Source organism: Artemia sp. Qi Xiang Cuo, chromosome 6 (genome assembly GCF_049724085.1).
Source record: "Artemia sp. Qi Xiang Cuo chromosome 6, ASM4972408v1, whole genome shotgun sequence".
NCBI lineage: Eukaryota > Metazoa > Arthropoda > Branchiopoda > Anostraca > Artemiidae > Artemia > Artemia sp. Qi Xiang Cuo.
Window position 1 is genome coordinate 5996768 of NC_142799.1, and position 15358 is coordinate 6012125.

The following is a 15358-nucleotide window of genomic DNA, read 5'->3' on the forward strand; positions in this document are numbered from 1 at the left end:
GATAGCCATTTTGTTCCACACAGTTTCAAGTTCAGGAAATTACACCTTTGAGCAGGACACGCGTCCCATAATCTACGGGGCAATGGCTATAAGTTATGCCCTCGGGATATATGAATTTTTTATTGAAATCTTTGTCTTAGAAGCTTGAAAAAGGGCTTATTCTATATGAATTTCAAAGGGCTAATGCTCTTTTTAATAGTCAAGAGTGATTTGAAGGCAACTAACCCCCCTCTGACGCCTGCCTTTTCCCCAAACACATCCAATCAAAATTTTTAGATAGCAATTTTATTCAACGTAGTTGAAAGTTTTGGAAATTAGGACTTTAGGGATGATAACCCCTCCCACCCACAACCTTCAGGGCAAGGGTTGTAAGTTATGCCCTGGGGACGTATAAGGTTTTTATTGAAAGCGTTGTCGTAGAAACTTCAAAGGGGCCCATTCAATTGGAAATTGAAAGGGCCAGTGCCTTTTTTAATAGCTGAAAGTGATTGGAGAGTGACTAACGCCCCTCTCACGCCCACCATTTTCCCAAACACTTCCAATCAAAATTTTGAGATATCCATTTTGTTCAACGTAGACGAAATTTCTTGAAATTAGGTCCTTTAGGATAAAAACCCCCTCAGATCCATCGGTGCAAGGGTTGTAAGTTATACCCGGGGTTTAATTTAAGGTTTATATAAAAAGTTGTTGTAGAAATTTCAAAAAGGGCTCATTTGATTGGAAATTGAAATTGGCCTTTTTAATAGTGAAAAGTGAGTGGAGAGTAATTAACCCCCCTCTCACGCCCACCATTTTCCCAAAAATATTCAATCAAAGTTTAGAGATAGCCATTTTGTTCAACGTAGTTGAAAGTTCTGGAAATCATGTATTTAAGGATGACAAACCCCCCAGAGCCCCCAGGGCAAAGGTTGTAATTTATCCCCTGAGGGCATATAAGGTTTTTATAGATAGAGTTGTCGTAAAACTTCAAAAGGGGCTCATTCAATTGGAAATTGAGAGGGCTAGTGCCCTTTTTAATAGTCGAAAGTGATTGGAGGGTAACTAATCCCCCTCTCACGCCCACCAATCCTCCAAACACATCGAATCAAAATTTTCAGTTCGACATTTTGTTTAACGTAGTTGGAAGTTCTGGAAATTAGGTCTTTGAGAATGACAACCATCCCCCCCTGCCAGCCCTCAGGGCAAGGACTGTAAGATATGCCCTGGGGGCAAGCTTTTTATTGAAATTGTTGTCGTAGAAACTTCAAAAGTACTAATTTGATTAGAAATTGAAAGGGCTAGTACCATTTTTATTAGTTGAAAGTGATTTGAGAGTGACTAACGCCCCTCTCACGCCCACCCTTTCCACAAACATATTCAATGAAAACTTTTATATAACCATTTTGTGCAAAGTAGTTGAAAATTCCGGAAATTAAGTCTCACAGGATTACAGCCACCCTCACAGCCCTTAGGGCAAGGGTTGTAATTTATGCCCTGGGGGCATATAAGGTGTTTATAGAAAGTGTTGTCGTTTCAAAAAGGGTTCATTCGATTGGAAATTAAAAGGCCTAGTGCCCTTTTTAATAGTCGAAAGTGATTTAAAGCCTTGTCATTTTTATAGTAAAGATCGATGTGGGTATAATGTATTATTTTTGTTGTTGTTGTTGTTTAGACAAGGGCACTTCGTATGGAAGGAGTTGTCGTGGAACTTCGAAAAGGGCTCATTCGATTGACAATAGAAAGGGCTGATGCCATTTTTAATAGGCGAAAGTGATTGGACGGCAACTAATCTCTCTCCCACGCCCACCCTCCCATTTGCCCATTATGTTTAAAACTAAATGTTGCCTTAAGATGAAATCAAAAAACACTGTGTTAATGCTAATTCCCAATAAGGCATCTCAGCAGTACCCCAAGAACGACTGAGGGTATTATATTTAAGCTTTCGGGGCTACTTCTGATCTTAAAATTCAACCAAATCAAAATAGCGTAAGTGTATCCAAGCTATCAAAGAAAGTAAACAGATTTTTTTGCGAATGGTATTAAGTTTTCTATTTCAGGTCAACTAGAGGAGGTATGAAACTAAATTAAACACTACTATTTGGGTCCAGATTTTTAAAAGGGTGTATGTTGTTAAAAATTTCTGAAAGTTTTTCTCCAGCATACAAATAGCAGGCCAAACTATAAAGTCTTAAAAAACGAAAAGATTTAAATTATTATTTTCTTTTTCCCTGAAAAGACTATGTAAATATAAAACAAAGAAATTAATAAAAATAAAATTTTCCACAAAATGAGTTTTCAAAAAAAAGTAAAGAACTTCATTAAACAAAAAATGAGCAAAAATAAAATCAAATAATCTACGAAGCGTGAAACTACCACAAATCACAATCGATAAATAAATGAAACCCAAAACGAACAGAAATTACAATAAATAACCGAGTCAAACTCAAAGCGAGCAGAAATTAGCATAAATTGGGCTCAAAAACCCCTATGCCCTCCCGAGGCCAGAACAAACTTTGTACTTTACTGAAAAAAATACAAATGAATGTGCTTTGTCAGTTTAATATACATATACTGATATTTAGTAATCAAAATGTAAATATTATTTGATCTATTAAAGTTATAAAAGTAAAAACACTTTATATTTTAATGTGACGCTAAGTATTTATAATTTAACGTAACTAATGTGACACTAAGAAGCCATTTCGCCAGCCTCCGATTTCAACACCTACAGGCCAACCGAGTCACTCACTGGATTCCCAGTCAGACCCATTCACAAAAGAGACTTTAATGATGCTGATGTTTAACGTCAATAAGAGTTTAATCAATAAGAGCTGATGTAACGTCAATAAGATGTTTAACGTCAATAACATCAATAAGCGGTTCAAGTCAATAAGATTTTTCATAGATTTTTCTGGTTGGCTGAAAAATCGTATGAAAAATTCTGATTGGTTCAAATTAGCCGTAGCTAAATCTTAGTGTTAGTAAAATATAACTGTGTGAATGGGTGTGTATACACTCGCAAAAGGGGTCTCTTTGGTTCCTCTATACAACTCAACATATTGTTAAGCTGAAATATTTCTTATAGTTTCTCTAATTCTATAAATGGATTACTTCGTTTTTTTCTGGTAATAAATACATTTTTCATGGATTGAAACAAGTAAGTTAGGGTTGTATCCAGCAATTGTATTTTAAAAGGATTTTTATCTTTTTAATTCTGCCAAGTATTTATTTCTCTAGAACGGGACAAAAAACAGAGATTTTTTGTTTTCTCTAGAACGGGAAGAGAGACATTGCTAGACTTTGATGCGCTATTTTATAAAATTTAGGAAATCTTGGGTAGGAAAGTAATTTCCCTTTTCCTTTAGAGGGGGAGGGGAATCAAGTGTATCATAGTGGAAAGGACTTGGGGTCAAACTGAGGATACTTCATTTTTACCGATGTTTGGGAAATGTTTATAGTTTAGTAAATACTTTGTAAATTAATGATCCTTAGAAAAAGATATCCCCCTCGATACACTCCAAAACGACATCGTTAGCCTTACAACTATTTACATTAGCCATGGTTATCTTCTTTGTAGAAAGGGAGAAAAAGAGAATAATATTACATCTCTATAAAATCCTCTAGTTTTTTATCTATTATCAATCTTACTGAAAGCGTCTGTAATTCAAACTTTATATCCTACCTAAAGTAAAGTTTATCCTCAGACAAGTCTAAGAGAAAAATAACTTTGAGTAGTCTGTTAGTGTGCTACACTTAGGCTAAACTTTCATAGGTTACCTAGGCTACACATTAATAGGTAGCCTCAATAGGCTAAACATTCAACAACATGTGCCAGATTTCACAACTCATTGACCTATACCCACTTCTAGTCTAGAAATATAGCTATTTAAGTTTGTTTAGGGAGTACTTGTTACTTATGGCAAGATTCAGACAGCCAAGTTGAACTCCCCCCCCAATTTTGCAGTTCATTTTTTTATTAGAATTGAATAGCCGAAAAATTCAATTCCTCAAAATGGCTTAGAACTTTACTATAATCTATCATCTAGATATTCAAGGAAAGATGGTTCGAGCTATACACTAATTGGGCAATAAGCGAAGAATTGACTTTGGGACCTTTATGTTTCAAAGCTTCGGATATAGGATATAGGAAATTTTCAAAATGGTGATCGATGAAGACAAGTTTTGTTGTTTGCGAAAGATCAAACATAAAGCGAAATTTTACGGCAATTTTACGGCAATTCAAAGCGAAACCAAATTTTACTGCATAAAAGTTTTAAGACTATTGCACAAAGTTTTTATTCTCTAGGTCTATATCAAACAGTTCGTGGTAACGAACTGTAAGTAAGGAGCGACTCGGCCCAATAGTAACTGACACTCCAAAAAACATAAGTTTGATAACAATGCATGCATTAAAAGAATGTGGCTTTTTGTGCTGATTCCAAATATATAAGATACATTTAGTTTAGTATTACCCAAAAGCTACGAGCCTGAGAAAATTTTTCTGGTTTTCGAAAAAGGGGGAGAAACATCACCAAAATTCAAGGAATTTTTTGAAAAATTGCACTACTTGACCCAGTAATCAGAGAACCCTACTGCAGAGTTTTCAAGCCCACATAATTACAAATGATGAATTTTGTATTTTTCGCTAGAAGAAATATCACGGATGAGTTCTTCTTTGGGGCTGTTGTCTCGAACAAATGATCCTAAAAGATTAAGAGAGAGCTCATTTGAATGGAAATTAAAATTTCTAGTATACTTTAAAAAAAACTAAGAAATTGTAAGGCAATTAGCCCTTTCCCACACCCCTTTTCTCCAAAAATGTTCCGATCGAAATTTTATAATAGCCATTTTGCTTATTATAGTTGAAAGGTCCAATAAATATGTCTTTGGGGATGGCGTGACCCCCCACAGCCCTCGAAGGATGGGCTTCAAGTTATGAAATTTCCCTATTGTTTACATATCGTATTTGTTATTAAGAATTGTACTTTTTGGGGGTGGGGGTGGGGTGGATTTCTTACGGGGAAAATTTCCCATCGAGATGGACATTTTTGGGGTTGAGCTTTCAAGGGGAAATTTTACACGAAGGGAATTTGCCAGAATTCATATACAAAATTCATTTTATTTGTCTTAATTCCTCATTGGCAACCCCATTTTACATGTGGAAATGATCTGGGGAAACTGTCCGGAGAAAATTTGTGGCGAAGTTGAATCCTCTGGGGGATTTTTACTTGGAGGGGAAAATTTCACTGGGAGAAATTCTACATGGGAAATTTATCAACAGGAGAAGTTTTTCACTTGGAAACTTTCTGTGGGAGAAAATATCCAATGGGGGGGGGGTCCGGAAAATTCCACCGTGACGTGAAAAACGATCAGACATTAAAATAAAATGAGTCTTTTTTCAAGTGGAAGTATGTTAAGAAGTATTTTTCCGGCGGGATCGTCCAAAAAAAATATTCTAGGGAGAATTTGCAGCGAGAAAGGAATTGTCCGGGGGAAGGATTTTAAGTGGAAGGAAGTTTCTGGTGGGGATCTTTCATGGGGAGAATCTTTCATGGAAGGAAAGGTGGATTTCCTGGGATTATTTGAAAAATGATCAGAAATTAAACAAAAAAAAAGTTATTTCTACTTAAAGCAAGAAGCAACATTAAAACTTAAAACGAACAAAAATTTTTCTGTATATGAGGGGGCTACCCCGTCCTCAATACTCCACTCTCTGCGCTAAAGTTCGTCGTTTTGTCCCAGTTTTTTAAGAACGGTTTCTGAAACACGAGGATCATTTAATTAGAATCAGAACCCTTTTCAAAAATACTAAGAAAAAACTTTATCGTTAAGAGAGGGGTATTGGGGATAGGTAGCCCCCTTTTATACGGAATGAAATGTGTTCATTTAAGCTTTAATGTTGCTCCTTACTTTCAGTTGAGAAAACTTGTTTTTATCTAACTGATTATAAAGAATATGTTCTATAGTAATAACTGTTGATGGTGCATGATTTAGAGCACTTATTAACGCCATGACACGCATTTGAAATCATCATTATGTTACTTTTGCCCACAGTCGTATGTGCAAAAAGGAGAGGAGAGAAAGAGGTATTTGTCATAGTAAACTCAAGCAGAATAAATAAAACATACACTGAAGATCGTAACAATATGGGTATTGGTTATAATGCATTCTATATACGTTCTATACTACGTTCCTTTGACATAATTGAAAACACCGTGCAGAGGAACTACAATAAAGATATCAATCAATTAGGGGTGAGGAACTGTAAGTAAGGAGCAACTCAAGCTAGTAGTAACTGAAACTTTAAAAAAGTGAATTTTGAGAAAAATAATGAATAAAAAGAATTGGCTTTTTATTATGATTTTAAATACCTAAAATTCATTAATTTTAAAGCTACCCCCCCCCCACAGATTTAAAAACTGAGAAAAATTTACCTGATTTAGGGTACCTACGTATTATACCGACCACATTCAAGACCTAAAATTAGGTTAGTCATAATGAAATATACAAAATATGATGAAAATACCAGACTTAGTAAGTAAATTATGGAAACTACAACAGAGAATTACGGAAAGCAGGCCGTCCAGGTAGCATTATATCAAATACCTAACACAACCAACTGTATATATTAATTATTTAATTGAAGGAAACTACAACAAGTGATTAAGTGATCATTTTAAATTTTCTTTTGTTTTTTATCCTTGAGTATGTAATTCATATTGAGTATGTTTTTTATCCTTGAGTATGTAATTCATATGTCTTCCCTCTTTGTACAGGCCAATGAGCCTTTGAGGGATTTATAACATCTAATATTGTATGTGTATTTAATGAAGAATAAAACTTATCTTATCTTATCTATCCTATCTTATCTGAAGTATACCTACATAGTAGTTTACTCAGGCTAAGCTGATTATCTTCAAGTGCTCAGAGAGAAACCGGTTTTAAACAGATTGAGAACAACAGTATGGTCAGTATAATGCGTAGGTAACTGATTTAATTCTTGGAAAAATTATTGACAGCGTTCCGTGCTGTTTAAGAGACTTTGATTTTCTTGAGTTTTGTTAAGATGAGGTTGGTGAGGTTTGAGTAGTTGCTGATCTATTTGTGTTTGTTGTTGTTCTGATTCTTATCGCCATTGCCTTAATTTCTCACAGAACTCTCAGTTCTATTAAATTGAAGTTTCCAATTCTGCCTGCTTGGCAAATATTTGCATAGCTGAAATCCAAACTTGGAGGCTTTTATCAGTAGCCTGTTGTTTTTCACGTATAAATGGTCTCACAACTTCCTCTCAGACAAACATTTACTTTTTTGATAGCGGAATTCAAGTGTTATTTTTCTTGTAAGGTGTTAAACTGAATTCTAATATTGTCTTTTCAATTTACAGATCGTGTTTATTTGTATTTTACTGCTTCTTAATTCAGCATCAAGATGCAGAGTCACAATCTGTCCGTGATTGAATTACGAGACACGAAGAGTTAACTTGAGGAAAAGAACTTTTTTTTTCTTTGGAAAAAACTAAGAGATCTAAGCCAAATTTCAGCTCAAAATATTTTGACAAAAAAAAAGAACAACTAAAATAAACTGCGGGTCAGTCGCGTGAAGTAGAAAAGAGGTTGTATCTTCAGATTATAAAAAAGGGGGTTTTTAAAAATAAAGGATGCTATAAAGCAAGACCGTATTCAGGAAAGGGGGTAAGGGGGTTCGACCCCCCCCCCCGAAATGTTTGTCTGACTTGTAAAAAAGTAGCAAAAATGGACGTAAAAATATTTTGTATGCGTTTCTTGAGGTTTTTTGGTTTACCCCCCCCCCCCCCCCCCAATTTTTTTAGTAAACCCCCCCCCCGAAAAAAATCCTGGGTATGGCCTTGCTTTAAAGAATATAACTGCGTAGTAGAGCGTCCTTGCTGGATTATAGAAAGATTTTTCAGCTTATCCGAGTCATCGCAATAACGCTAACTAAGTAAGGAGCAATTTCTCTTCCATTTATTAGCCTACTTTTTTCCCGGCCAGATTGTATAGAAGGTGCAATCACACAGCCTTATGGGAGATGGGGCTCCTTTGACTGGGAACTGGGTGGACAGCCGCCTCCCTCTCCCACCCCAGCCTTTTCTGCTCTCGGGTCATTGACGTGTTATATGGATTAGTTTCTGCTCGATGTAGGTTGTAATGTTGGTCTTTACCTTTTTTTTTGCAAAATTTACATTTCTTAAGTATTTAAAAAATAAGTTATTACTGCAGATCCAAATTATAATATCTAAAAATATTATATATTAATTATATTCAGCTAAGGGACACAAACTAAGTTATAGTTCAGCATATTTAGGCAAAAAGCACAAAAAGATAGATGAAGAAAACAAATTAATCAGAAATAGCACATATTACTTAAAAGAAGCTTACAGTCGGGTTACATCTTCAGATTTGAAACAGAAGAGGCTTTCCAAATGAACGAAGTTCCATTTATTCAGGCTTTAAATTTGAATGTGCCTGCTAAAAGACAAATAATGTTATTTAGTCTAGTTTATATACATTATTAATACAGATTGAAGTAAGGGTGCAAATAAAAATGACAGGCTTGTCAGTCGAATCTAGAGCCCTCTTTTAAGATTAAATAAAAGAAAGTTTTTTTTTACCTGTAAGTAAGGAGCGACATTAAAGCTTAAAACGAACAAAATTATTCCGTATATGGTAGGGACTGTACCCTCCTCAACGCCTCGCTCTTTAGGCTAGAAATTATTATCGTTTTAAAATATAAAGTTGAGAGACAGAGTCAAATTTTAGCGTAAAGAGCGAGGCGTTGAGGAGAGGACAGCCACTTTCATAAATGAAATGATTTCTTTTCGTTTTAAGTTTTAATGTCGCTCCTTACTTTCAACTAAAAAAACTTGTTTTTTTTAATTAATTTTCTGAACATTTTTCGATTAATGCAGCTTTGATTTTGGCTCACCGTACATGAATAATTAAAATGAAATACGCATATTAATTTTACTTTTTTTTTTGACGAAATATCTTTTTCGAAAATTAGTTCTGACGTAACTTACAAATTAACTTACGTAGCAAACTTCTATATTAGTGTGTTTTAATTGCGCATGTTAGAGAGTTTGCCAACTGTTCAATACCTCGCTCTTTATGATAAATTTCAAATTTTGTTAAAATTCTTTAAAAGTGACCCCCTTAATCACAAAGGCCGTTAATTAGAATAAATAGCTCTGATGAAAGTACAAAAAAAAACTTTAGCGTAAAGAGTGAGGTAATGACTAGGAGGCGAACCCAATCATATACGCAATAATTTTTGCTCGTTTTAAATTTTGACGTTACTTCTTACTTTCAGTTGAAAAAAATTGTTTTTTTTATTATTTAATTTCTGGTCGTTTTTTTTTAATGCTGGGAAATCCGGCACCCCCTTCATAGCAATGTCTCTTCTCCAATGAAAACTTCCATGGAAAGATCCTCTCACGTAACCCCCGACCCCCTCTCCCAAACTACCAGACAAAATCCCCCTTAAAACTTCTGTATACTTCCCAATAACCTATATGTAAACATTGGGCAAAGTTCATAACTTGCAGACCTTCCCCTGGGGGCTGTGAGGGTTTAAGTCATCCTCAAAGACATAGCTATTGTATTTTTCAACCATGCTGAACAAAATGGCTATCTTGAAATTTTGATCGGGTGACTTTGGGAAAAAAGTGGGTGTTGGAGGGGGCCTAGTTGCCCTCCATTTTTTTTTGTTTAAAAAGGACACTAGAGCTTTTAATTTCCGTTCAAATGAGTTATCCCGCGATATTCTAGGACCACTGGTTTGATACAATCACACCTGCGAAAAAAAAACAAACAAAAAAAACTAATGAACACGCATCCGTGATCTTTCTTCTGGAAAAAAAATACAAAATTCCACATTCATACAGATAGGAGCTTGAAACTTCTTCAATAGGGTTCTCTGATACGCTGAATCTGATGATGCGATTTTCATTTAAGTTCTATGACTTTTAGGGGGTGTTTCCCCTTTTTTCGAAAATAATCCAAATTTTCTCAGGCGCGTAACTTGATGGGTGAGATTAAACTTGATGGAACTTATATATTTTTAAATCAGCATAAAATTATGACTCTTTTGATGTATCTATTGGTATCAAAATTCCGTTTTTTAGAGTTTCAGTTACTATTGAGCCGGGTCGCTCCTTACTTACAGTTCGTTATCACGAACTGTTTGATTCTCGACTTACGTTCTAACTTCTATATTAGCTCAAGGTATATAAAATTCCTGTTTTTTTTTTTCAAAATACACTGGATCTTCTTTTCCAAGTCACAGAAATAGTTAAGGAACGGAGCATTTGAAATCAAATCAATTTTAAATTATCTAAAATTCCAAAAAATCTTCATTGTACCAGCCACTTTTCGTTTATTGCAGAAAACTGAAATAATTCCCAAATCCCAAAAGAAAACCCTTTAATTCTCTGATCTACTTTAACGTTTGGTGTATAGCTTGTTGTATCAGAACTGTATATAATGTTTTTTCATCATAGATTTTCAGCCACCGTCTTGTCGAAGTGTTGGCAATCAAAATGTCGTTAGATACCCATTTCAACCTTTATGCCAATCTCAAGTGATATATTCATCTTATATGACTCCTGCACGGTTACCAGAAAAGCATTATGCATCCTCCAATATCTTGAAGGTACTTTTTTCTTTTTTATATTACTTACTAATTTAAAAGCCATGTATTTATGTTGACTTGTAAAACCAACAATACACATCAAAGGGCAATAGGGTCTAGCAACAGATAAGGGTCCTCGGATAACCTAGGATCAGATGTACTTCTTTTTAAAAGAAACTAAGCAGAAATAAGTACTGCTTCTGTTTCTTTTGTGTTACGGCTTTTTATTTTGCTACAAGTTTTTTTTAACCTTTTCTGGACACCTTTTCAGAAAAATCAAGGATGTATGATGTACTTTTTTCTTTTCTCGTCTTTTTCACTGTTTTTATCTCGTATCATTACTAGAATTTTCCATTTTTTTCATGTCTGAAAAGCAATCCCAGTAGTGTTAACCTCCTTTTTCTTTAGTCTCGTCAGGTTTGTGAGTGCTTCGACTGAAATATCTGTAGCTATTTTTTAATATTAGGATAATTTGTAAACACAAGGTCCGATTTTAGAAAAGACAATGGCTAAAATGTCTACTTTCCAAAAGTCATCTTTCCCAAAAGTCGTCCCATCAGCAAGAAGTCAACTCTTCTTCTTTTTTTTTTTTTTTTTTTTTTTTTTTTTTTTTTTTTTTAAGTACAATCAAGTTAAGGTGAGACCAGTGGTGGATCCAGAGGAGGGGCGAGAAGGCGCTCCCCCGACGTAGTCTAAAGTAGTGTAATTTACTTAATTAACGCAATTTTGCGTTAAATAAACTTACTCCTGACGCGTTTATCGGATCAACCTATTTTGCCCCCCCCCCTAAAAAATCCTGGATCCACCCCTGGATGAGATTAATAATACTTGTCAATAATAAGCAAAAAAACATAACATAAACTTTGAATATGTTTGCCTCTGTTCAACAATATGCGTATTGTCTCGGGCATAGCTTCTTTTTTCAGTAGGCTAATTTGTTCACTGGCATGGTTATTTTGACTATGGTAGTTATCTTGACAAGGAGAAAAATTGGGTTCCTTTGTTGTCGTAACAGTTAGGTTCAGGTTTAAGACAGATGAGTTAATTTGACGCTGTATAATGAATGGGCTAATTAGGACTATTCTAGCGAAGTATTAATGACATACCTATAACAGTTTTATGTGCAAAATACAACTTGAGCAAAAAATAAGACAAATTGAAAAGTATTAAAAGAAAAACAGCAAATTTATAGATACAAAAGATTTTGAAGATAACAAAATTTGGTATTGTTGCATTATATGGGCCTTTCTAAAAAGTCTAGTTTGGTTGATGCTAATCAAATAAAATAAAATAGGATGGATATATAATAGTTTAGAAACAAATTTGGGCTATATATTTACACATTAGGGGGGCGGGGGTAAAACATAGCATATATTAAATACGTAACCTAACCTAGGTACCTCCCCCCCCTAAACCCCAAAAAACAAAAGTTTAAATACCGTAAACACAATGAAAACTAAGCCTTGCATTGCATTACTCTATAGCGGTCTCTTGAATGGGCAGGTTTTTCGTGACTGGTTTCCTTGTAAAGGCCCATATAAACCAACAGTACCCAAAAATTTTCCTACAAAAAAGGGATCCAGATTCAGCCAAAGAAATGAATTTAAAACTAGCAATTGGTCAAAATAACTAATTGCGTATAAAGCAGTGTGATGGACGAGAAGTTGCGAATTTCCTCAAACAGCTTGGATCAAAATATCCCGTGAATGTGTGTGTTAACAGAGTTAATTATGCAAAAATATCGATTCAAATACTAGACAATTTTAAATTATTGTAAATAAACATACAGCAATTTTTGCATCTAAGTAGAGAATGATTAAATATTGAAAGGAGAAATAGTTGCCAGGTATTGGAGGGGGCTTCCACCACCTTCAGAGACCCTTTCCCCAATAAACGTACTGAAGCATTGTTGCCCATTTACTTAAAAGACCAAAAGAATTAGAAACATGTAAAAATATATGTTAATTTACGAATTTGCGAATTGGATTATAGAATACGACTACGAATGGAATTTTGACTACAAAATTTTAAATTGCCGTAGAATTACGACTATGAGTGGAGGAAGTTTTGCAATTTACGAGTTGAACCCACAATGTGTTTGACCTTTCTTTAGTATTAGTTCATATTAAAGTGAATGGAGTTAAAAACAAAAACAAATTTAAACAAAAAATATGGAAAAAGACCAGAACTTGCATCAAAAAATAGAACCAGCTACATATGCTCAATCAAACACTACTCACTATTAGGAAGCTTTCACATTTCGGAAGTAATTTTCTATGCTAGGTGTTTAAGTTACATTAAGTAAAACCTTTCACACTTAACGGGTCTTTTCACTCTAAGCTAACAATACGTTCTACAAGTTCATCTTAATCACCATCTTAAATAATCACAATCAACACAAGCAAATTATTCAAAAATGTAAACATTGCTCATCCAGTAATTCTATTTTGTTGCTGTTACAGTGACTTTTCCATAACGTATAATAAGACTAAGTAACGTAAATTTCTAAGTTGAGCTCAAGTTTACTAGGCACTTCGTGCAATTATAAAGTAATTAGCTAACAATTTACTTAATTAGACTCAGATGCTCCCACACCTATGGAGTATAAGGCAGCAATGTTTGACCACCACTTCGGACTATCTGAGCCAGAGACCATAGCTCATTGAGGGATGATCGTATTACTCTTGCCTCGATTTAAGGGAACGACCAATGGTGATTTGTTGTCTACCGCTCTTTTGGCGGCCCAGAGGAGGGCAGCGCCAAACGTCATAGGGAAGTTGTCCTTGCCTCATTTCATTCTTGTGCCCACAGTATCGCCACCTTTTAAGTTGAACTTCATAGGTTATTTGAGGTTGCTTAGTGATAAACCTGATCCTGTTGTGGTGTACTTCATCAGCCCAACAAATTCCAAGCATCATCGCACGAAATAAAGACGAAAGCAAGTTCTATCGATTATTCCATTTTCCTATATTTGATTCTCAAGATGTTTACACGTTTCTGTTTTTCCCAAGTGTCAGCTCTCTTCTAATCAACAGAAACAGTTGGGAAATAGATCTCTTAAAATTGTTTTTGTTTGTTTTCGGATCTTGGATGCTAAAAAATACCCTTTTCATTCAAACATATGGTTCTCAACAACGTACCCAAATTTTGAAACATGTTTTTCAGTTTTTTCAGCACTCTTGCAAGATTCATGTTTTCCCATATAACACCTTTTGAGTAGCCCAGGCAGAAATAGTCCAACTTCAAAAGTACCGGCAGTGTTCATACATTTTTATATCTTCATTTATGTAATTATCAGTTGTTACAGTATATCTGCCTAATCTTTTCTGAGTATGTACATATTCATCATTTTCTTGCAACCTCTTAGGCGATATAGAAAACAACTATTCTAGATGTGCAAATTATGTAACTTCAAACAACTTTTCTATTTAGTAGTTTGTTTTTTGTAATTATGTACTTATCAGTTGTTACAGTATATCTGCCTATTCTTTTCTGAGTATGTACATATTCATCCTTTTCTTGCAAACTCTTAAGCTATTTAGAAAACAACTATTCTAGATGTGCAATTTATGTAGAGCCAACTTCAAACAACCTTTCTATTTAGTAATTTTTATTTCGAAATGACCTGGTGGAAGAATGGGTTTGTTTTGATAGAGGGATGAGATTGTTTTGATAGAAGGTATGACATAATATTGACGCGTGCAACCGGGAATCTTTTCCTGCTAGGCTTGTGATCAAGGCGGGGGCTCAGGATTTTGTACTTTTCGTATAGTTTGTCTGTCCTTTTTGGGTCGTTTTTGGGATCCTTCAGGAAATGCACGTCCCCCTGAAGTTCTTGCATCCATACCTAACCTCTTCTGCAATTTACATTGAATAGGATATCATACGACTTGTAAAATACAAATATATAAGATAATTTAAAATATTAACAAATATAGGGTTTCATATACCAATAGCAAGAAAAAATGGAATACTTATGAGTTACTGAAAAAAACTAGAATATTGATGATTTTAAACTTGAATATTTAATTGCTTCTTAATGTATTTAAATTAGTTTTGTCCCATACAGGTTTATGATCCAACCACATGCTCAGTGGCCACTGAAAACAATGGTTATACTCACTCCAATGGCCGTTATAGCTAAATATCCTGAAAACCTTCAGACGAGGTGCTGCTCATTGTCCGCTACCTATTTTGCACGTAAGATCGCCACTTCTCTTTCCACGCATGGCAAAGTTCAAATCATGCGTAGTGCAGTTCCTCCATCCAGTGTACAAAATTTTTGAAAGCAGACGGCTGTTCGAGCATACTACAACAAGAAAGCGTCTTAATTTTGTAGATATGTATCAATTACCGTTGGTAAATTAAATTAATGTTGATAAAGTTTATCGGTTGATTTATCAATGCTATACTCCTGTAATATAGATATTAAACATGATTCTCTTTTAGACTACTTGAACTTTTTTGAAGGTAGGATTTTTGTAAATTGGGGACTGTTCAAACTTACTTAAAAAAGAAATACGCCTTAATTTTGTAGATATGTATCAATTACCATTGGCAAGTTTAACTTATTACTGATAAAGTTTATCATTTAATTTATCAATGCTGTACTGTTGCATAAATAGCGAATGTGATTCTGTTTTTAGACTGCTTGAATTAAAGCTAATCTATAAGTGCTTTTAAGTTCACCTTTAAAGTCTGGCTCCATCTCATCTTCTATGGCTATAATGAA

The 15358-nt window shown here is 34.7% G+C and overlaps 1 protein-coding gene across 1 annotated transcript in view; it reads left to right on the plus strand.

Moving 5' to 3' along the window:
• LOC148950813 (discoidin domain-containing receptor tyrosine kinase B-like) overlaps positions 1-15064 on the plus strand; it is a 117634-nt gene extending 102570 nt beyond the window's left edge. The window contains exons 10-11 of the mRNA XM_089090019.1: positions 10496-10647; positions 14696-15064. Of these exons, the coding sequence (XP_088946145.1) occupies positions 10496-10647; positions 14696-14770 (227 nt within the window). The 3' untranslated portion in view covers positions 14771-15064. The remainder of the gene's footprint in view (positions 1-10495; positions 10648-14695) is intronic.
• The last annotated feature ends 294 nt before the right edge of the window (positions 15065-15358 follow it).